The sequence below is a fragment of the Dunckerocampus dactyliophorus genome, chromosome 15, assembly GCF_027744805.1.
Source record: "Dunckerocampus dactyliophorus isolate RoL2022-P2 chromosome 15, RoL_Ddac_1.1, whole genome shotgun sequence".
Taxonomy (NCBI): domain Eukaryota; kingdom Metazoa; phylum Chordata; class Actinopteri; order Syngnathiformes; family Syngnathidae; genus Dunckerocampus; species Dunckerocampus dactyliophorus.
The window spans coordinates 997,807-1,020,102 of NC_072833.1; the positions used below are offsets into that span (position 1 = coordinate 997,807).

Here is a 22,296-nt window from a genome sequence, read left to right on the forward strand (position 1 = left end):
GTCCCGCTCTCCTCTTCCTTTTGTTATGGCAATAACGCTCGGCAGTCAGCGTCACGCAAAAATGCAAGGGATTTATTTTGACGGCGCAGCGACTATTTTCACTTGTTTCAGAGCCATGTAAGGGTGTACTCACACCAGGCCAGTTGTACAGGGAGACGGAGGGGGAATGGCCCCCAAGTCCAGCTCGGTTGGAATGGAATGGTCTCATGTGAGTACGCACTGGGTGTATAATGCCTCCATATGCTGGCAGTGGAAACAGTCTGCCCGTTTGGCCTGGTTGCTAGTGTGTCAAATCGCAAGCAAGATGGAGGTCGCAGGGCTTTTATTTTTATTTTTTTTAGTGTGCCTGTGTGAGAGCACGGGCGGGATCAGCACAATGAGAGGACATTATTGCCTGCAGGGTGGCCACAATGAGCGAGATGACCCGTGTTAGACCTCTCTGGAAAAAGGATGGAGAGGACAGTTTATGCAGAATCCCCGCAACCCAGCAGTCCGCATTGTGTGTGTTGCTTTTATGTGTATTGCCTGTCTTCATGTCTCCTGCCATTGCTTCTCAACGCACAAAAATGACCACACAAAAAGCTGACGGCGGCTTTTTCATATGGCTAAGATGACATAATATGATTTTTAGTGCGCTCACAAAAGTCTTGCAGACACACATACACACACTCCGCCTGTCTCTTTCCTGCTTACTCAAAGCCAGTCGGAGCAAAAAAAACAACAAAAAAACATGCACACACTCTCTCTGGGGGCCGCCACTCCCCATGTAGACAGCGGGGCCGGACCCCGGGTGCCCTGAGGCGGTGACAGGAAGACAGAGAAGTAGATCAGTGCACCCGCTGATGTGTGTGTAATGTGCACCCCCAACCCCTTGCTGCTCTCCACATATTTATCCACTTTTTCACTTTGTCTCCCCGTCTTGAGGGCTGCAAATTCAGCGAATACAAACGTGCGAGTGCGCATTGGCGTGGCGATCAAGGGGATGAAACCCGCCAGGCGCTCGGGATGAGGCAGCGGCAGCCGTACCTTTTGTGCTGGCTGAATTATGCATGTACACAAGTTGCAGAATTACACGCTGACTTGGACCGAGTCATTTGCCAAAGCGCATCCAGCCACAAAGACGCCGCGCTGAGGATCACACGCACTTTGTTTCAGGTGGCCCCCATGATATCGCTGCCGGCTTTGCATGGCTCCATTTGCAACACCAGCAAGCATGTCCTTGGCCCTTTTCTGCTTCCCTACTTACAAAATGCCTGTCAAAAGATCCATCCATCACCTTCTTCCACCCAAATTTCCCTCTCCCATCCTCTTTGTCTCTCCCCCCCCATGTCACATGCTCTCTAACGCCTTCTACAGTAACTGTGAGGCGAATGCAAAGAGCATGGCTGCATGATGTTACTGTCCTCTCAATGAATGCTTTCTAACACGAGCAGGCTGTGAATGAAAGCTCTAAATGAGAGAAGTTGCTTTGTCAGCCCTGAAACAAAACAACCTGAAGGATGGTCATGTTGTGACCTTGCTGTGACCTTGCTGTGAGGCGAGTGTCTCCTAATGGAGACGTGTCCTTGTCCCTGATGTGGGAGTATGTGAAGTAACACTCCCGACCACAATTCAAGAGAGGATCCGCGCTTGACTTTTTCTTTTCCCCTCAAATGTCCTTTTATATTTAGGTCAGTCTACTTTCACTTTGTTCCGGCTCCTGGCTGGATGGGCTGCTAAAAACACTGGAGGTCCACAGAAAGAGAACACTCTGCTTGTTTTGTGTGTGTTGGTGCATTTTACAGTCTCTCTTCCTCCCGCCCTCATGCCTTGGGGAGCGGCGGTTACATAAACCCACCCTCATCATCTCTGCCTTTCCTACTCTCCTACCAGTCTGCCCTCCATTTTTTTTTTTTAATTGAAGTTACCTCGCATGTCGCTCTTACCAGTTGTTTCCCCAGTACAGCCATGTGAGATCCTTGTTAACCTTTAGGCCGCTCTCGGTCCCCCAACTGTCTTTGCCTCGCCTCCCCATGGAAGGCGTGATCAGGCAGAAAAATGATCAGGCGTCCTTCTTGAGAGCGAGCGAGCCAGTTAACGGCGCCCTGGAAAAAGTCAGTCGTCATGGCAACACAGCAGCAACCTGGGAGAGAGCACCCTGTTAATTAAAAAGTTGATATATGGGCCTTAAATTGCATACTTACACACTGTAATGCCGAGGTAGTCCTCCTGCTTTAGTCACTCCACGATGCTGGACGTCTGCGTCTGTCTCCCTCTCTGACAATGACCCCACTCGAGCCGATTGATGCGGAGGCGCCAGGGTGGACGCGAAGGTTTGCGGCTGCATTTCAGCCCAGGTGGGCCTCGCTCTACTTGGCATCGGTTTTGTAAGACAGACGTGAGGACGTCATTCGGTGGCTCAGAAATACAAACGGGAATCAAGCTGAGCAAATAGTTGCAGCAATCAAGAACAGATCAAGTCAACTTGGAAACAAAAAGCCGCTTTTCCCCTCGGAAATGCGATGTATACCAAGAGATGAAGCTAAAATGCTGAAGAAAGAAATGAAGTGCAGCATAATTGCAACACATTTTGGTATATGCTGGTATAATACTGATATACCACACTGAAATACTATACAATACCTACATAATTACAAGATTATACTGTAGGTGCTTGGACATGTGGCAATCAGAGTGATGAATGATTGTGCAAAATGCACCAACACGGAGTTGGGGTACAAAGTTGAGCCGCAAATTTTACTACATAGCTTGTGACGCACAGTCATGGCCAGACGTTTTTAGAGTGACACAAATACTCCTTTTCACAAAGTCCGCTGCCTCACTTTTTATGATGGCAGTCCACACGGTGGCCTAGTGGTTAGCATTTTGGCCACACAGACGGGAGATCTGGAAGATCTGTGTTCGTATCTCCGGGTGCTGTGGTTTCCTCCCACATTCCAAAAAAACATACATGGTAAGTTAATTGGAAACTCTAAATCGTCAGTAGGTGTGGTTGTGAGTGTGAATGGTTTGTCTATATGTGATTGGCTGGTGAGCAGTCCAGGGTGTATCCCACCTCTCGCCCCAAGTCATCAGGGATTGGCTCCAGCATACTGCAGGAAATAAAATAATGAATGAATGAATTGGCACATCGTCTAGAATGTTGTGAAGAATGACAAGATGAATGGAAATTAATTGCAGTAAGTCTCTTTGTCATGAAAATGAACTTAATCGTAATTCAGCCCTGCCAGAAAAGGACCATGTTAGTGATTCTCTGTGTGAAGGACAAAGGCTGGAGATGACCCTGTCAGACTGGAAGCTTTAAAAAGGGGGGGGGGGTGGTGCTTGAAATCTTTGTTTTTCCTTTGTTAATCGTGGTGATCTGAAAGGAAACATGCACAGTCATGATTGCGTACCACAAAGAAGGCTTCACAGGCAAGGATATTGCTGCTAGGAGGATGGCACCGAAACCCAACCATTTACCAGATCATTAGGAACTTCCCAAGAAAGTCCAGCAAGTGTCTGGACTGTCTCTGCGGGATTGATGCAACATCAGTGCAGCGCTTGCTAGCAGGCAGGCGGGAGTGCATCTGCTCACACAGTGAGGTGAAGACTTTGGAAGATGGCCTGGTGTCAAGAAGGGAGCCCCTTTGCTCCAGGAAAAACATCAGGGACAGACTGGTATTCTACCAAAAATACAGGTATTGGACTCCTGATGACTGGGGTAAAAACATTTTCTCTGAATCCCGTTTCTGATTGTTTGGGGTATCCAGAAAAAGTTTGTCCAGAGAAGAAAAGGTGAGCGCTACCATCAGTCCTGTGTCATGCCAGCAGTAAAGCGGTGAGAAATAATTCATGTGTGGGACTGCTCCTCAGCCAACGGAGTCGGCTCACTCACAATTTTTCCCAAGAACACAGCCATGAATAAAGTTTTGTGACAAACAATGACTTTTCCAAAGGCAAAAGTGAGAAATAAGTGGCTTGTGAAACAACATAGTAACATCTGACAAAGATCTAAAAACACTGAAGCAGCAAACTTTGCCAAAACCAATACTCTGTATGACACGCACAGGCCAACAAGTCCACGGTCTTCTCTTCTGAAGCGCTGCTTTTACAAAAGCTCTGGGTGAGAGAGACTTTTATGTCCTGTCTGAAGATCCAGTGTCCATATCGTGTGTCCTCGGCGCTTGAGGCAGCCAGTCGTTTAATTGGCCACTCGGTCGCCCCTGCTCAGCTTTTTCTTGGCGACATCTCACTCAGCTTGATCATCGGTTAATGACCTCGAAAAGACGACTGTCCCACTTGACACGAGTCTCCATGTGTCGTAGCAGCTCGCCTCCAGGGTTTTTGTGTGCTCTGGTTTTGCATAGCAGCGCCCTTCTTGAAGATCACAGGTGTAAGTTTGCTCCAGTTACATATGCACCAACATGTCCTGTTTCCATGGTAACGCCCCCACCACACACGCATTCCAGCAGCCAGGTAGCTTGGCCTAATAATAGCCGCCCACCTCCCCCAAAAAGCATACAAACGCACCAAAGTGGATCAATTTATGTCCATTTTGTGGCAATGATCGCCTGAGGTTCTTCCCAAGCTCTTCAATTTGGTGTGCATTCTGGTGGGGGGGGGGGCTCACATTAGTCGCGTAAGCTGCGGGTTGAGCATCTTCCACTCTTGTGATGCCGCGAACGTCTCCTGACTGTGATATGAAGCCAGGGAGGATGTGTTCTCCCGCTCCGTGACTCTGAGTGACTACCGTCCACCGGTGGCGCTTTAATACATAATTTATCTGCGAGGTAACTGCAGCCATGAGGCTGATCCCGTCATGCCGCCCGCTGCCTTCTTGCTCTGCCCTGAAGGGTTGTCATGAGGTGAAAGTGGGTTCCTATTGGATTTTTCTTAAATTGCTGTCCTCCAGGACGCGAGGTGGGCAAGTATATCATGGTGACAACCTCACTGTGACCCCCCAGCTATGGAAGCCCTTATCTGACTTGGATACATTAGCTTACATTACATTAAATCCGTATGTAATACATTACATAGGGCACAGTACCAGATAAAGCACTTTGTGTTCCTTTAAATTACAGAAACTTATTCTCTTCATGTCTGATTACTAAAATTTACAAAATATTGTACTTTTTTTTTTTTTGGTTGGGTTGGGGGTCTTCATTCATTTTCTATGATGCTTGTCCTTATTAGGGTCGCAGGGGTATGCTTGAGCCAATCCCAGCTACCTTTGGGGTACTCCCTGGACTGGTTGCCAGCGAATCACAGGGCACATATAGACAACAACCATTCACATTCTTATTCGCACCTATGGACAAGTTAGAGTCACCAGTTAACCTAACCTGCATGTTTTTGGATGTGCGAGGAAGCCACAGTTGTCGAATTGTTGAATTGAACCCTTTGTCACCGATTCGGTTCATTACTTTTATGGACAGAGTTTCTAGGCACAGCTAGGGTTTGGTGGCTATAGGATTTGGTCCCTTCTTTTTGCAGTTGATTTGGTCCTGCTGGCTTCACCGGGTCGTGATCTTCAACTCTCAGTGGATCGGTTAGCAGCAGAGTGTAACGCGGCTGGGATGAGAATCAGCACCTCCAAGTCAGAGTCCATAGTTCTAGCATAGAATGGGTGGAGTGCCATCTCCAGGGGATGAGATCCTGCCCCAAGTGGAGGAGTTTAAGTACCTCCGGGTCTTGTTTACGAGTCAGGGGAGGATGGAACACCAGGTGGACAGGTGGATTGGTGCGGCGTCTGCAGTGATGTGGACTCTGCAGTGGCCGGTTGTGGTGAAGAGGGAGCTGAGCCGAAAGCTAAAGCTCTCAATTTACGGGTTGATCTACGTTCCTACCCTCACCTTTGGGTAGTGATCGAGGACGATAGGTAAACATCACCTACAATAGAAGGTAGATCAGGTGAGAAGCACTGTCATCCAGGAGAAACTTGGAGTAGAACCTTTGCTCCTCCACATTGAGAGGAGCCAGATGAAGTTGCTTTGACATCTGGTCAGGATGCCTCCCTGGGGAGGTGTTCAGGGTACGTCCGGCCGGTAGCAGGCCTCGGGGAAGACTCAGGACATGTTGGAGAGACTATGTCTCTCATTTAGCCTGGGAACACCTCGGGATCTGCCGGGAGGAGCTGGACAAAGTAGCCAGGGAGAAGAAAGTCTAGGCTTCCCTGCTTAGGCTGCTGCCCCTGCGACTCCACCTCGGATAAACGCAAGAAGATGGATGGATAATGTTCTAGACAGTCAAGCAAGGAAATTTAGTTAATGTTTTTTCTTTGCAAAAGACAAATTCCATATATATGTGTATGTGTGTGTGTATATATATATATATACACATGTACTTTTTTGTATGAAGTGGAAGGGCATAAAGCATTACTTTTTGCTGTGGATTTCCCCCAAATTATCAGTGAATAAAGCATCAATCAGGATGGTAAAAATCAGGCATGTGCATTTGGCGCTGATTAACACGCTAAGATATAGTGTCAAAAATCAAAAGGCTGTGGATTAAAATGCCTGAAAATGTGTCTCTGCAAGCATAGTGACACTTGCCCAAGTTCCACTTCCCCCCCCAAACCGGTGCAGCTTTAACACTCTAATGTAAAGTCATATAACGGCAAGCCAACCACCCAATTGTTAACCAATTGCCTCCCGCTAACACGATACACTGGCGATGCGTGACTTCCATTTTTACAGCCTGTCAAGTACTGCAGCCATTGTGTTGCTGACATGTTTTGTTACCGTTTTCGCATGCATGTACGGCCTTGCAGGCTCGTCAGCGGTCCTGTTGCATTAGCCCCCAATCCACCATGGCGATGTGGCGCCCTCCGCCCAGCCTGGGACCCATTGCCCCCAAGGCCGCTTGCATGTGCTTTGTGCATTTACTGCCTTGTGTGTCAGAATACGAGCCAAGCAACGAGGATGGAGTTTTCCTCAAGCCCCCTCTCCCGAGCTCAAGTCGGCATGACAAGGTGAGGCGTTGGGGTTAATGCACCATCGACAACCCTGCTTAACCTTGGGGGCGGGTGTTTTCGGCATGGATGCTTGCATTTGCTTTGTCCTTTCACTTGAATGTTGTCATTGCACCACTCCGACGGACGTCCCCGTTTATTTCCGCGAGGACGCCAAAACTGTTCCGAGGGCCGCATTTTCACAAAGTTAACCCCCTCATTGCTATTTTTATTTTGTACATAATGAATGAAATGATTACAATTTTTAATTCTAAGTTAATGATGATTCATCACCATTTTCAATGATGTCTGAATTATGCCCATTTTTACAGTTTTTTTTTCTTTTGTTGTTGTTTTTTTTTTAAACAGAAAAAAAAGACAATTATATGAATACTTGTAGAGTGGAACCTCGGTAAGTGTCCGTCCTATTTAACTGTTTTTCAAAATTTACGACACAATTTTGCCTCCAATTAGCATACAATATGGCCCGCGTCTTGTGTTAATACACTGCGTGACTTTTTAAAATTTTTATTATTAGAAAGCATACTTCCTTGTTAGCATCCTATTGGTCATCTAAACAAAATGGCAACCAGAAGTTACTTTGCCCATCTGTGTCAGCAGCAGCTGACTCAAGTGTCAACACAAAACACTTTTTATTGTTGTACAGTTATAGTTTTACATGCATAAAGCCATGTTAAATGCATATAAATAAAGAATGAAAGGAGTAAATGCACAATTAAGGTGACTTTTACCTTCACTGAAGGCGCGACTGTTCCCAACGACACGGAGTGGCAGCAAGATCAACCGCCACCATTTGCTGTCACATCAAGAATCATGTCTTCAATGAAAGTAAACGTTACCTGGAATGTTCATTTAAGCCTTTCATTTGTCATTTATATGCATTTCCAGTTGTTTTCTGCATGTAAAACTAATTGTTAAATCATAAAAACGTGTTTTGTGTTAACGTTTGGCTTTCTGGAACGGATTAATTGGATTTAAGCTTTTGGGTTTGGTTAGAGTCCGACCTACGGGAACAAAATGACGCTAACCAAGGACTGTCTGGATTTGTTTTTGTATGAACAGCTCCAGATGAACGGAACATTTTAACAAAGCTAAAAACTGTCTCTTTGCTGTTACTGTCACCTCTGAACTAGGCTATAGGCTGGCATTACAGGGATTTACAACAGTATTGGAACTTTCTAACAATTGTATCCTACACAATTAAGTTAGGCTATTTAGTTGTTGCTAATCCTAGCCTTTCATTGCCTGAATGAACTTAAGTCACGGTTGTTACTCACTGACGTCCAATGGTCTCCTATGACCTGCTTTTGATGTGTTGATGTTCAGAGTTCAGAGTGTCTGTGAATGACGTGTTGTTCTGAGGGTGAACATACTGAAACATACTGCATTCACCAACTTTCACTTCCTGGTCATGGGGCTGCTGTTGCAGCTGAGCTGTTGCGTTGTGTTCAGTGGAGAGTAAATGGTTTGTTCCACCTATTCTCGACTCCTGTGTCGTTTGGTGACCTAAAATTGAAAACCGTGCCAACAGCGACGAGGCTGTACCGGCTAATATCGGCGCGATCTATGCCGCCATGGTTGAGTTGCCTGACTTGGCCGTGGAAGCCCAGTTCCGACTGCGAGGAGTAACAACACGTAGTGGCCGCACTGGATGCCTCAACGCAACGCCGCTCTCCACACGTCTCCACAATACGCTGTTGGGATTGAGCACTGCTGTTGGTGTGTTAAGTGTCAAAATTGGTGTACATCTGTGTGCTAACATAAATAGCTTTGTTAGCGCGTTAGTGTTGTTGTTTTTAAGGAGCAACTGCAAACACGAGTCAAAGATCCTGTATGACAGGAGTGCTCTGCTGTTTTGAAGAACCACCACCCCCCAGCAAAAACGGCATGCAAAGATTCTCTACATGACTGCTGTTATTATGCATCCCTCGCAAAAAAATGCTTGTCACCCCCAACTTTTGGAGTCGCCTCGCCAGTGTTATGTCCTTCACAGGCCAGATTTAGCCCACGGGCCGCCAGTTGAGTACAGTAGGCCTGCGCTAGGGGTCCGTAAAAAAGGATTGCTTTTGGTCCACTTTGTGAGTTGACAATGGGTAGAAGTAAGCAGTGGCTCCTCCCAACAAGATGTTTCTTGTTTTTGTAAGCAGTGAAATTATGTTCTATCTTACTCTTGGCTGCATTTTGGAGAGCTTAATGTTCCAAAAAAAGCAAATGAGTGGAGACAGGGGAAGACACGGAAAGAAGAAAAAGTGTCCTCCACTGAGTTAATGAAGCATTGTCTCGTCGGAGGATTCATTAGTGATATAATAGGGTCGAAATTGATTTACAAAGGGCATTCTTATGAATAACATGCTCTTATTGATTTCAATTGTCCTCAAAGCGTGATTGGCTAATGAAAGAACATTGGCGCTATTCTGTCGCTCTTAACGCGCTACGTTGACATAGCACGGCAGCAGGATGATGGCGTCCCACGCTGAGGTACGTCTTCAGAGGACACGTTGTCGACTGATTCATTGTGTTTACGCAGCGTGTGAAGACGCCGTGTTCTTTTGGAGGCGCACTCTATTCTGAGTCGCATGATTAATCATAACAGGAAGCTAATTTCATGTAGGAAAAAAACTACGCTTCAGTTGAACTTTTTAACGAGGCTCCAGCGCGCCCTCTTTGACACGTCAACCTTCAGAACAAACTTGCCGCTCTTTGATGCCCCATTTGTTTATGCTAAAAAAGTGTGTCTGAAGATGGCGTCTTTCCTAATGAAAGTGACACAGAGCCACTTTTTAAATCAACGTTCAAACCAGCTCCCTCCGTCTGGTGTTGTGCCCCCCATCTGTGCTGGCCTTTTACCTGCCTTCAATCTCTTCTATCAGACACGATAAATAAGTAGCTCTCTTGTTTGTTAGCTCCATCTCCTCCTCCCGTGGGACGTGCCTCTTTGGAAACTTTGTGGACTGGTGAATTTTGTTATGTTCTTCATGTCATGGTTTCATTTTGCTTCAAGTATGCCAACCAAAATGTCATTCATGTTCCTAGTATACATTTTCTTTGTTGGTTGTGAACATGTTCGATATGAACTGCTTGGATGTTCATGGCGATGAACGATATTCATCACATTTGAACAAAAACATCAGAAAGGTTGTGTTCTTTGTGCTTTAGTTTTGCTTCCAATGTGCTTCACAAAATGATGTTAATGCTGCTGGGGAACGTGTTCGATGTGATCAGGTTTGGTCATGGCAGTGAACACATCACGTTTCAGCAATTGGAACTAAACATTTGAACGAAATAAACTTGAACAAGGTTATGTTCTTTGTGTAATGGTTTAGTTTTCCTTTGAATATGCTCAACAAAATGACAGTTTGTGGTGAACATGTTCGATGTTGTTCGTGTTGATCATATTTAATGTGTGCGGTGAACGTGTTTGTGATGAGCATGTGATGAGCATGTTGGATGTTTGCGGTGAACCATGTTCGTGTTGATGATGTTGGATGTTTGCAGTGAGCATGTTGGATGTTTGCGTTGAACCATGTTTGTGTTGATGATGTTGGATGTTTGCAGTGAGCATGTTGGATGTTTGCGGTGAACCATGTTCGTGTTGATGGATGTTGGATGTTTGCAGTGAGCATGTTGGATGTTTGCAGTGAACCATGCTCGTGTTGATGGATGTTTGCAGTGAGCATGTTGGATGTTTGCGGTGAACCATGTTCGTGTTGATGGATGTTGGATGTTTGCAGTGAGCATGTTGGATGTTTGCAGTGAACCATGTTCGTGTTGATGGATGTTTGCAGTGAGCATGTTGGATGTTTGCAGTGAACCATGTTCGTGTTGATGGATGTTTGCAGTGAGCATGTTGGATGTTTGCGGTGAACCATGTTTGTGTTGATGGATGTTTGCAGTGAGCATGTTGGATGTTTGCGGTGAACCATGTTCGTGTTGATGGATGTTGGATGTTTGCAGTGAGCATGTTGGATGTTTGCAGTGAACCATGTTCGTGTTGATGGATGTTTGCAGTGAGCATGTTGGATGTTTGCGGTGAACCATGTTTGTGTTGATGGATGTTTGCAGTGAGCATGTTGGATGTTTGCGGTGAACCATGTTCGTGTTGATCATGTTGTATGTTTGTGGTGAACATGTTGGATGTTTGCAGTGAACCATGTTCGATGTTAATCATATTTGAACAATGGAATGAAACATTTGAACAAAACAAACATCAGAAGGGTTATGCTCTCTGTGTAATGGTAATGCTTTAGTTTTGCTTCAATTATGCTGAACAAAATGACATTGTGGTGAAACATGTTCATTGGAATCGCTGGCTTAAAATGTATATTGCTATAATGACTTTTCTGAATGGGTGTGAGAGGCTCACACATTTGCCAGTAAGAGCTGCATGTTGACCGTACGTAGACAGCCAGAACACTCCAGTGGTGATTACAGTCAGATGAAAATGCACTTGTGTTGTGTTGCGAGTGCACTATTAGAAACACTGTAGTACTTCATCTCTCTCACCAACGCACATGCACACGCACACGCACACACACAGTGCCCAAGGCTGATGACCTTCCGTGAGCATCCAACCATCCAGTTTGTTCCACTTGAATGCAGGTATGTGACTGCTGCTCTGCAAGTGCAGCCAGATGCTGAAGCCACCCAGCAGCCACAGACATGAGCCAGAGACACACACAGAAAGACAGGGAGGGAGGGGATAAGAAGTCCTACTAATGGAGGCCCGGCTTAGCTTAACTTGACCTTCACAACTTCCTGAGTAACAAAAACACACAGTCGTGACAAGCCAGTCCAGTGCGGTGATATGATGGCGTTCCATCTTTGCACGGCGGGGATTAGTCCCGTTTTTTTTTTTCTCCCCCCTCTCCATCTTACAAACGTCTCGCTCTGTCACTTAATCATCTTTCTGCTGCCGAGGACGTGCTAATCTCGCACCTCCGATTTGCACGACTTTATCGCTTTTTCAACAGCGGGGACGCGATAAAAGTGAACAGATGCAACTTTCTTTTCCGTGTGTGCAGAGTATAAAGTTATTATGACAACCTCTAAAATCAAATCGACAAGCACATTGATTTCCTCAATAACTGATGCCAAGGCTGCCACTATTTGTGGTTGTTACTTTGACTTATGAATAATTAAATCAGACGTTTTACCTGATGACGGCCATGTTTTTCAACCAGTCCTGCTCCAATTGTACATGCATGCGCTTGTCAGTCCCCTCAAAGGAGAACTGCACTTTTTGGAAGGAATTTTGCCCATCATCCACAATCCTTATGTGGAACATGAACACATTGCGTTACAACGAGAGAAACCGAGTTAGCATGAGCCAGCTAACATTGCACGTCACGGGAGGCACTTATTACAGTGATAAAGCCCTTACATTGACATAAGTGACCTGCATATTAACCAAGCAATATTGTTATTGTAGCAGCTAACACAAAAAGCTATATTCACTCACTCACTCATAACGCCTCAAGCCACTGCAATGGGACAGACGGAAGGATGGATACTACTGGCTCTCAATTTCGCTACGTAGGCTCAACAAGATGCTTGTTTGCTGTCAGCATTTTTTACCTGAGGACTGGAGCACAAGTCTTGTGCTGGAAGACACAGCCATCCCGATGAGAGCGGACGTTGGAAGTGTCGTCGCTGTTTCTGTGCTGCTGTTGTTGATGTACAGTAGCGTTAGCTCCTACGGGCTACGTCAGTAAGTCTTACACGTTATCATCAATGCACCTGTTAATGAATGATCACAGCATGGATAGAAAACCAGAAAACGTTGTTAGAGGTTTTTTTAGAGGGCTTCATAGTCATAATAGGTGGACGTGCATCGTTAGCTGGCTCATGCTAACTGGGTTTCTCTCGTTAGAACGCACAGAAAAGGGAAGGAAATGTGTTTTCATGTTTCACATAAGGATTGTGGCTGACGGGCAAAATTCCACATTCCTTTGAGGCATACATCAAATGTGGTTACCATTAGTTACAGCTGGTGGTTTTCTGTAGAGTGCGTTGAGCTGTGTGAGAAATTTCAAGACAACCTGACTTAAGGGGTTCAATAACAGCGCCACCATTTGGTGTATTTCTCAGAAAAACAATCACACAGGTGACAACTGTCGGGGGTGCACGTTTGGACACATTTTCACCCTTTTGTGTGCAGCGGTTCAGGAGTAGAAGAGTTCCACCAGGGGGTGTCCTCATTTAGTCACATGACTGCTGCATTGGCAAAACGTTGACTTGTTCTCAATTGTCTTTTCTGTGTGCAGCTCTTCTGGCTCATCTTGCGCAAGATTAATTTCAAAAAGGCTGTCTTTTCTTTTATTTTGTGGTTTTATTTCAATTCCTGGCCGGCAGGTAATGGATGATGACACCCTAATCTTTGCCATCCATAAATAATCGGTGCTGCTGCAGCTTGAACCGCCACATTGAATATATGCTGTATATAAATATATTATGTGGGTGTGTGTGTTGTCTTCCAAAGAGAATCCTCATTGTTGATCCATGAGTTCACCAAGCGTGGCTGCATTTTCCGTCTTCATTACCCCTGCTCAACCTCCCTCACCTGCTCGTTCTGCCGCCATCCATTCCTTTGCTTTTTTGCTGCAATTGTGGAATGAATAATTGATTGTAATTGGGTGGCGTGACCCCGTCCCGCTCTCGTTAGCAGAAAGATTATGATAATCTTTCTTCTTGTCTCATCCTGCGGCTTTGGCGCTTCACGTGTTGCTTGTTGGTTTTTCGCTTTTGAAAGCTCTAAATTATACTGCAAAACAAAACCAGACTGGAGTGTAACTATCAGAGGACACGAAAGTAGTAGAATAACCTTTTAAAAGGGAGAGACGACAACACGATGTTGTGTTTGCCTTCACCTTTTGTGTTGTCTGTGCTTCACAGTATTGCTGCTCTTAAAAAGATGAGTACACACAGCCTGCGTTCTGTCTTAACAAGCACCATTGTCTCTAGAAACACACACACATCGGCTGGCATCTGTGCTGGTTGATATGTGGCCCCCGGCGAAGCACTTCTTCCTAATGAGCCTCCTGCCCTCCCTTTCCTCCTGGGGAGCCAAAAGAGAAGTAACCTTGATATGCGGCCCAGGGAGGATGCAACCTGCTTTCACACACACAAACACTCATCTTTTTTTATTTGCTGCTTTTCATCCTAAATCACACGGCGTTCTGCAGCAAGCTTAACCCTAAACTTGAATCCTTGAGCCAAGACTACCTTTTAAGCAACTCTGTGAAGCACACTGATCAATAAATCCTCCAGAAGGTACTTGAGGTGCATCGAATTAGGGCCGCTAATCGGCATTCTACACTCAAACAAAGCTGCTGTTTACGTTTGGGATTCACCCTCCACCTCTTTGATGGCTGACTTGGACAGATTCATTGGCCGTTCATGGCACCTTCCATTGGGCTTTTTGTTACGTTTCTAATGTTTGAGCACTAAAGCACCGTCACCTCAAAGGCCATTCAAGAAACAAATACGCCATTAAGTGAATACAAATGACATTCAGTAAATATCCATGTCCTTTCATGACAGACAAGTCCGTGAAATATTTACGCTGAGCATGAAATTAAAAGCACTGGTCATCAATTGTTTGAAATAAATGAAAATGGAACATCAACGTAGCGCTAAATGAGACCACAAAATTAGATATTTCACATACGTACGTGAACATTCCTATCAAAATAGAAAATACGGTCGTCCTTCGCTCCATCGCGGTTCGAACATCACTCCCTTGATGTCTCGTGGTTTTTCCAACAAATGGTTGACTCCTAAATGATGGCTGTGTTGTGTTTGACTACGTACGGCCTATGATTAGTCAAAGTATGCATGCTCAACAGGGGTGTCACGAGACATCCAACCCACGAGATCCATGAGAACGAGGCGAGAACAAATTGTAAAATTAATTTAAATACTTTTACAATGAAAAAATGACTGGATAAACAAACTTTTGATTTAACCAAGTCACAAAACAATGCAGGTGTGTTTTGAAATGTTAATTCTCCCTCAAATTGAGGCTCAGAGATATTATTGTTAATATTTTATGAAACCAAATAAACAACTGTTATGATGGTAATGATGATGATACAGCTCACAATGTTTCTCATCTACTTGTTTTTGTCTATTTTGGTCAGTTATTTCATATTTATAATTGAAAAAACATTATGCATATATTTAAAGACAAATGTGTTTTTATTAGTTATTAGTATCAACATTTTAGTTTTTTCTAGTTACATTCTGCCTTTTTGCTTTATTTCCCACTTTTGCTGGGTTGCTATTGATTTTCTGCAATGAGCCACGTTCCACAGATGGCCCCGGTGCCACACTTTGGACACCCATGTGTGTTTTGGAAACTGTCTTAAACTGTCTTAACTGTTATTTCATGTCTAAAGGGTTCTAATAATAAAAAGCATATGTAGAAGGTCTTTAAAAAACACAGGTTTTTTATGCTTTGACTAAGAAAATGTTAAATGTATAAATAAGGAATCCTACTAAGCGTAAATTCACTTATCAGGGTCTGGGTCATGGGTCTGGAACCCATCAACCACCATAAACGAGGGATTACTGTTCTTTACATCAATAATACTTCCTTGTTTAAAACTGCAGCGGGGAGGGAAGATTGTACTGTTGATTTGGATGAATATGCTTCTGCTGTTACTGGCTACATTAGCACATGTATAGAGACTGTTACCACCACCAAGTATTACAGAAAATACCCTAACCAAAAACAGTGGATGAACTGTGATGTAAGGGCTAAGCTACGTGCTCGTTCGTCTGCATTTGTCATGGGCACCGCTGAGGACTACAAAAAGGCCAGATATGACCTGAGGAGGTCCATACGAGAGGCCAAAAGACAGTACAGACAGAAGCTGGAGGGCTACTATTCCACCTCAGACCCTCGGCGCATGTGGGCGGGGCTCCAGCACATCACAGACTATCGACAGCAGAGTAGCGTAGCCACGTCCAGCCAAACCACACTTCCAGATGAGCTGAACGAGTTCTATGCCCGCTTTGACACCCAAACTCCTGATGAGCAGAGAGGGTGGCTGGACTTGGGGAGCACACAGGACTCACCTCTCATGGTGACATCAGCTGATGTGCGCAGGGTTCTGAACAAAACAAACCCACGAAAAGCAGCAGGCCCAGACAACATCTCAGGACGTGCACTTCGGGGTTGCTCATCAGAGCTAGCTGATGTGCTTGCTGACATATTTAACCTGTCGCTTGCACAAGCATCTGTACCGACCTGCTTTAAGTCCACCACCATAGTGCCCGTACCCAAGAAGAGCAACGTGACCTGCTTGAATGACTATCGCCCTATAGCACTCACTCCTATTGTTATGAAGTGCTTTGAAAGAATAGTCATGACCCACATCAAAAAGAGCATCCCGGCCACTGTGGACCCTCTACAGTTTGCATATCGCCAGAACCGGTCCACGGATGATGCAGTCAACACTGCCATCCACACAGCCCTTTCTCACCTACAGGGCCAGGACACATATGTCAGAATGCTATTTATAGACTATAGCTCTGCTTTTAATACAGTCAGCCCCCACAAACTCACAAATAAGCTCCTCACACTTGGCCTGTCACCCTCCCTCTGTAACTGGGTGTTTAACTTTCTAACAGGCAGACCCCAGTCAGTCAGAGTCCACAATCGCACATCCAGCTCAAGAATTGTGAGCACTGGGACCCCACAGGGGTGTGTGCTGAGTCCGCTCCTCTACACGCTCTTCACCTACGATTGCGTGGCCTCCCAGAACAACACCAGCATCATTAAATTTGCGGATGACACTACAGTCATCGGCCTGATCACTGGTGGTGTTGAAACATCATACAGAAGAGAGGTGGCGGACCTCATAGCTTGGTGTCGTGATAACAATCTCCTTCTCAATACAGATAAGACTAAAGAGATGATCATCGACCCAAGAACAAGGGAAAAGGAGCCACATAGACCCCTGTTTATTGATGAGACTGAGGTGGAGAGGGTGAAAACCTTCAAGTTCCTTGGCACACACATCAGCGAGGACCTCACCTGGTCTCACAACACCCAACAAATTATGAAGAAGTCCCAAAGGAGACTGTACTTCCTGAGAAGACTGAGGAAATTTGGCATGTCCACCACAATCCTGAGTTGCTTCTACAGATGCACTATGGAAAGTGTCCTTGTTGGGGCAGCCCTCCCCTCACTGCAAGACATTTATAAAACTAGAGTCCTACGCAGAACACACAACCTCATCAAGGACAGCACACATCCACAACACTCATTATTCACACTCCTACCGTCAGGCAGACGCTACAGGAGTTTGAAGTCCAGGACCACAAGGCTGGCAAACAGCTTTTACCCACAGGCCATCAGGCTTCTCAATGAAGCACTCACACACGCCGCACGCAACACACGCACACACTCATAGCACTTTATTTATTTATTTATTTATTTATTTATTTGTATTAATGTCTCTTCTGTTTTTGTTGCTTAATTTATTGGTATTTATGTTTATGTGTTTATGTTTCTTATGTTCTTATTCTTTCTTGTGTTTTCTTTCTTTTCTTGGGAGAATGAACAGAATAAGAATTTCATTGCATAGTATAACTGCCTGTTTTACTATGCACATGACAATAAAACTCTTGAATCTTGAATCTATATTCTTCAAAGTAACTAAATGTAGTTTTTCACTGGCTGACCACCTCAATTATTTGTGGACCCACCAGTTGAGAGCCACAGGTTTAGTGAGCCTAGTGCAATATTAACGGGACTGTCTCTGAATGTCCGTAACTCCTGTTGCCACAGTAAAACGTCCCAAAAGCTGACGTCTTTAGACTGTAAACTAGTTTAGACTGAACCAACAGCGCCTCTGCTGGTCACAGCCACGTAGTACACGCCCATCAAGTTGTTTCAGTTAATGGATGATTATTGCATTGTGTTGTAGGTGTGGGCCAACTACGAGGATAAACCCAAGGAGGAGGTGGTGCACGTGTCTGAGGAGAAGGAGCGCGTGGCCAAATACAAGCCAGTGTACGTGACGGAGATCACTGACACGCTGCACTTCTACACCCAGGACGTGGAGACCGGTACAGTACCATATTGTCGCACTTTGTTCTATTATGTATGAACGCCACTCGTCTCATTGTGTGGGCCGGGCGGGCGACAAAGGTGTCAAATGTGACATTTGGGGTAGAATAAAACATTGATGTAGCGCCGCGCTGACCACCTGTGTTAAAAGACCTCCACTTTTTTAACAGCACATGCTAACGACAGACATCCCTCTTGTCATTACCACGGAATGACGGGAATCAATCATCCCTGTCACTTGATGGAATGAGAAAACTACCAATCCCTGCTGTTGTTGCATGGCACATAATGAACGCACCCTTAATAGGTCCCCCGTTGCTGCCTTTGTGCTCGCTTCATGCCGTGCTGAAGCACACGCTACCAGGGTGTGTTGATGTCATTCAGACATTCTTGAATGTCAGACAATAGTTTTACGCTCGAAATATAAGACAGGTCGTTGTAGATGCGGAGTTTTTACACCGCTTCGCGCTTCCAATTTTGTGGCTTGGCTGTCTACCACGGTGTTGCGGGTACAAGCAGAGTTTTGTCCGTAGGGTGGCTGGGCCCTCCTTCAGAGTTAAGGTGAGAAGCACCGTCATCCAGGACAACCTCAGAGTAGAACCGCTGCTCTTCCGCATTGAGAGGAGCCAGATGAGGTGGATCAGGCATCTGGTCCGGGGACCCGAAAATCTAGACTTCCCTGCTGCCCTCATGACCCAGACCCGTATAAGCGGAAGAACATGATGGATGGGAGTCATCACTGTTTTGTGGTTGAGTAATACTTCTATATTTAAAAATGTGCTTCTTGCTTGTCTTATTGTCTTATTTTCTTTTCTTATATTTACTATGTTGGGTAATAGGACTGTAAAGGTGAATATTTCATGTCTAGAGGGCTCTATTAATTTTAAAGACCATATTTAGAAGGTCATAAACAGGCTTTCAATGCTCTATGAAATTAGCCATGAAACCAGTTAATGACTGTGGAGGGATGACTTTACACCCGCAAACCAACAGAAAAAACATTCATTTTTGCTATGAATTTGTCAGAAATATTTGTATAGAAACGGGTCGTCAAAGAGAGGGGCTGTCTCATATTGGGGGTGAATATGGTAATACTAGGGGTGTCACAAGATCTCGCCAGATTAAAAGGTGACCAGATTTCTTGTTCTTCTGGGCACCTGGCCTGGGACGATGATAAATGACCTTGAAAATAATGCGCATGCGTGCCTGTTGTCCTCGTCTCCCGCCTCTAAACAGACAGGAAGAGGGTTCACTCTGTGCATTGGGTTCAGCACCGTGGCGCGTTTGTTCCATAGAACAACAGCATCAACAGAGTGAGCCCTTTTGTCAGTGATACAATCTTTTTGTCTGGGTGGGTGGAGGCGGGGCCGCTAGCATACACACAAAGTGCAGAAGAGTGTAATGTAGTAGAAATTATATTGGTAGATTGCAACATATTGTCAAGTATTTCTTACGATTTGTCATTGTAGTTTCTTAGTTGAAATCTCGTCTCATTTGTGTGTCGTCCCCCCCCCCCCAGGTAATACTGTTAAGATAATTCATTAAATGTTGTAATAGGCCCAAAAAACAAAAATCGTGTGGACGTCATGTTTTCTTCATTGTGTGTGGATGACCAAGTGTCCCAATACTTTCCTGCCTCCCATTTTCGCCCTCAGGACTGCTTCGGAGGCCATGAAATTGACTTGCTCTACATGAAATAATTGGCCAATCGGAAGCCGAGTGCGCTGGAAGCCAAACATCCGAAGCGTGCCCTCACAAGTGCTCCACTTTCTTTTCATCATCATCTATAGCTGTAGGCAAAGACATGTAGCAGCAGCAGCAGAGCCTCTGGCTAATGTAGCTAGCTGCCCCCCCTTTCCCTGTAGTTGTTAACATACTGATGAAAATCAGGTGTCGCCAGGACCTCGTAGAGCCGTTGGCATCGCTGGCTGCAGGGCACACGTGCAGAAATGATTCCTATTATTATCACACGTGACACATAAAAGCGCTAATATCAAACAGTGTGAGCCGGAAGGAGAAAGTGGGGAAGTGAATTCTGACCCCCCAGCCCATCCTCCATTCATTCCTGTTCCTCTTTCATATTTGCTGATGCTCCCAGAAAGCAGCATGACGTCCTTGAAGAGAACACCAGCAGAGTGCAGTGTCACCACATAGCCGCGCCTAAATTAGCGCGGTGTGCGCCCTCATAAGGCCAAGACGAGCGCTCACACGACGGTTGAGATTCGTGAATACCGTATTGACCCGAGTATAAGACGGGCCCTGAATACAACACCAGCCTGTTTTGGGAAAAAGCCTATTTAAGACAAAATGAAAGAAAAGCTGTTGAAACCTCAACACCTCGTTCTTTTTCAGAATGTTTCAAAGGGAAAAGAAATAGCCCACTTTTTATTTTGTATTTATTTTTTATTGGCAGGTTGAAAAACATTTGTGTCCACGCTGTGCCGGACTAGTAAATAGTTGCATCCAGACGGGAACGCATCACTGAGTGAAAACGAGGTTCAGCGTTCCCTCGTATATGGCGGGGGATAGGTTCCCAAAATAGCCCACAATAAGTGAAATTTACATGTTTTAAGGCTGAAAAGGCCCTCACCATACACTTTCTCAGATGGGCATGAACTTTTTCTCCCATTTCTCTGGTGTTTAAACACAAATTGAAATGTTGTTTTTTACTGAATCACTTTTGCTGTGCTACGTTGCTGTCATACAACGTCATGTTAAAAAACCCCAACCATCCCTCTAAGATGTGGGAGTGCAAAATGTCAATTTGTGTGCAGTTTTTCAGCGGGGCCTACGAGTGTATTTGGGCCAGTAACGATGACAATAAGAGTTTCCAGTGTTGTGTGTTCTAATAGTTGTCAGCCTCCAGTGTCTTTTGGGAGGTTCCATCCTATGGAACATTGCACAGACGTGATAAAGAATGACTGAAAAGGCCTCACAGCTGTTTTTGCACATGAGTGGACATTCACAGAGCCAGGAAATAATCAGCATGCTTTTATCTTCCCTAATGATTGTCAAATGTCGAGGATGGAGGAAAAAAGGCGTATTCCTCTCAGCGGGTCGTATGAAGTCTGCGCTTATTTTACCCCCCCTCGCCTCTTCTTCCCCTTTTCCCATTTTAATTATTCCCCTTTAATAACTCATAAGTGCAGCTTTCTTCATGCATGGCTATCTTTACACGGGGCGCCCGGATAAGTGATTAATTTCACGTTTGGAATGGTTCCTTCCAAATTGCCCGCAAGCTGGAGGGATTGCACTCCTTAATCCTCAGTTCATTTTGAGGGTCTTTATCTGTTAATGTACTCATTTATCTCTCATTGTCTCACTTTCCTCCCCACACACGTTATCTCCCCCTTCAAAGGGCTATCTCGCCATTCCGACACCACCACCCCGCCCCACCCACCACTCTGTGTTGGCCTCTCTCCGGAGGCTATATGTAATTACTGTCAGTAGGGGGACCTGCATAGATCTGGGTGACCTTGCACACTCCAAAGGCAGAGGCCACTCCAGGCACGGAGTCAAGGAAGTATGCCTGAATGTGCTAAATATTAGCCATCAAGTGTGCTGTACGTACTGTATGAAGTATACTGAGTGCTACTTGACTTGTTTATGAAAGACACGTAGCAGTCGTTGACTTACTAAACAACACAAGCTGCCTTCTAATTAAGCAGAAGGAGTGGCCCGGCCCGCTAAGGAGGATAAATGTTCACAATCTGCGCTGCAAAAACAGCTTAGCAGCGGTCACGTGATGACACTTGGAAAAATAAGGCAGATGAATCCAAGCGATGTTGCACGAGCAAAGGGAGCGGAAGCAAAAAATCCCCCCTCCCCCAAATACGGCTTTTTTTCCCAACTTGACACATCAGTGATCAAATGGCAGCTAGGAGTTTGATATTGTGCAATAAAAAGATATGATTTCCATCCTGATTTGAAGATGCTCATTTCAACTTTCCAGGTGAAATTGGATTAGTTGCCAGGTGTACTATTGCAGAAGCTTTAAGGGGAAGCGCAGCAGCTTGAGAAAAATGGAAGAATAAAAGCTTTGTTTCAAGGCAGACATGAATAGATTTGAATTCCTATGTTGGATGAGCAAAAAACGCAACACAAAATAGCTGCAGAATTTGGATTTTCTTTCCAAACCCAATTCTTTTTGGGATCAGTTACAGGCGAATGTCTTAGATATTTTTATATTTAGTATGGATTTTAGATCAGTTTTTTAACATTTTTCATTTTTACTTTCTAAATTTTTTTTTTCCCCCAATGCGATGTT

The 22,296-nt window shown here is 45.0% G+C and overlaps 1 protein-coding gene across 1 annotated transcript in view; it reads left to right on the top strand.

Moving 5' to 3' along the window:
- snd1 (staphylococcal nuclease and tudor domain containing 1) overlaps nt 1-22,296 on the top strand; it is a 160,447-nt gene that overhangs the window by 105,795 nt on the left and 32,356 nt on the right. Inside the window, exon 18 of the mRNA XM_054800418.1 lies at nt 17,887-18,028. Within this exon, the coding sequence (XP_054656393.1) occupies nt 17,887-18,028 (142 nt within the window). The remainder of the gene's footprint in view (nt 1-17,886; nt 18,029-22,296) is intronic.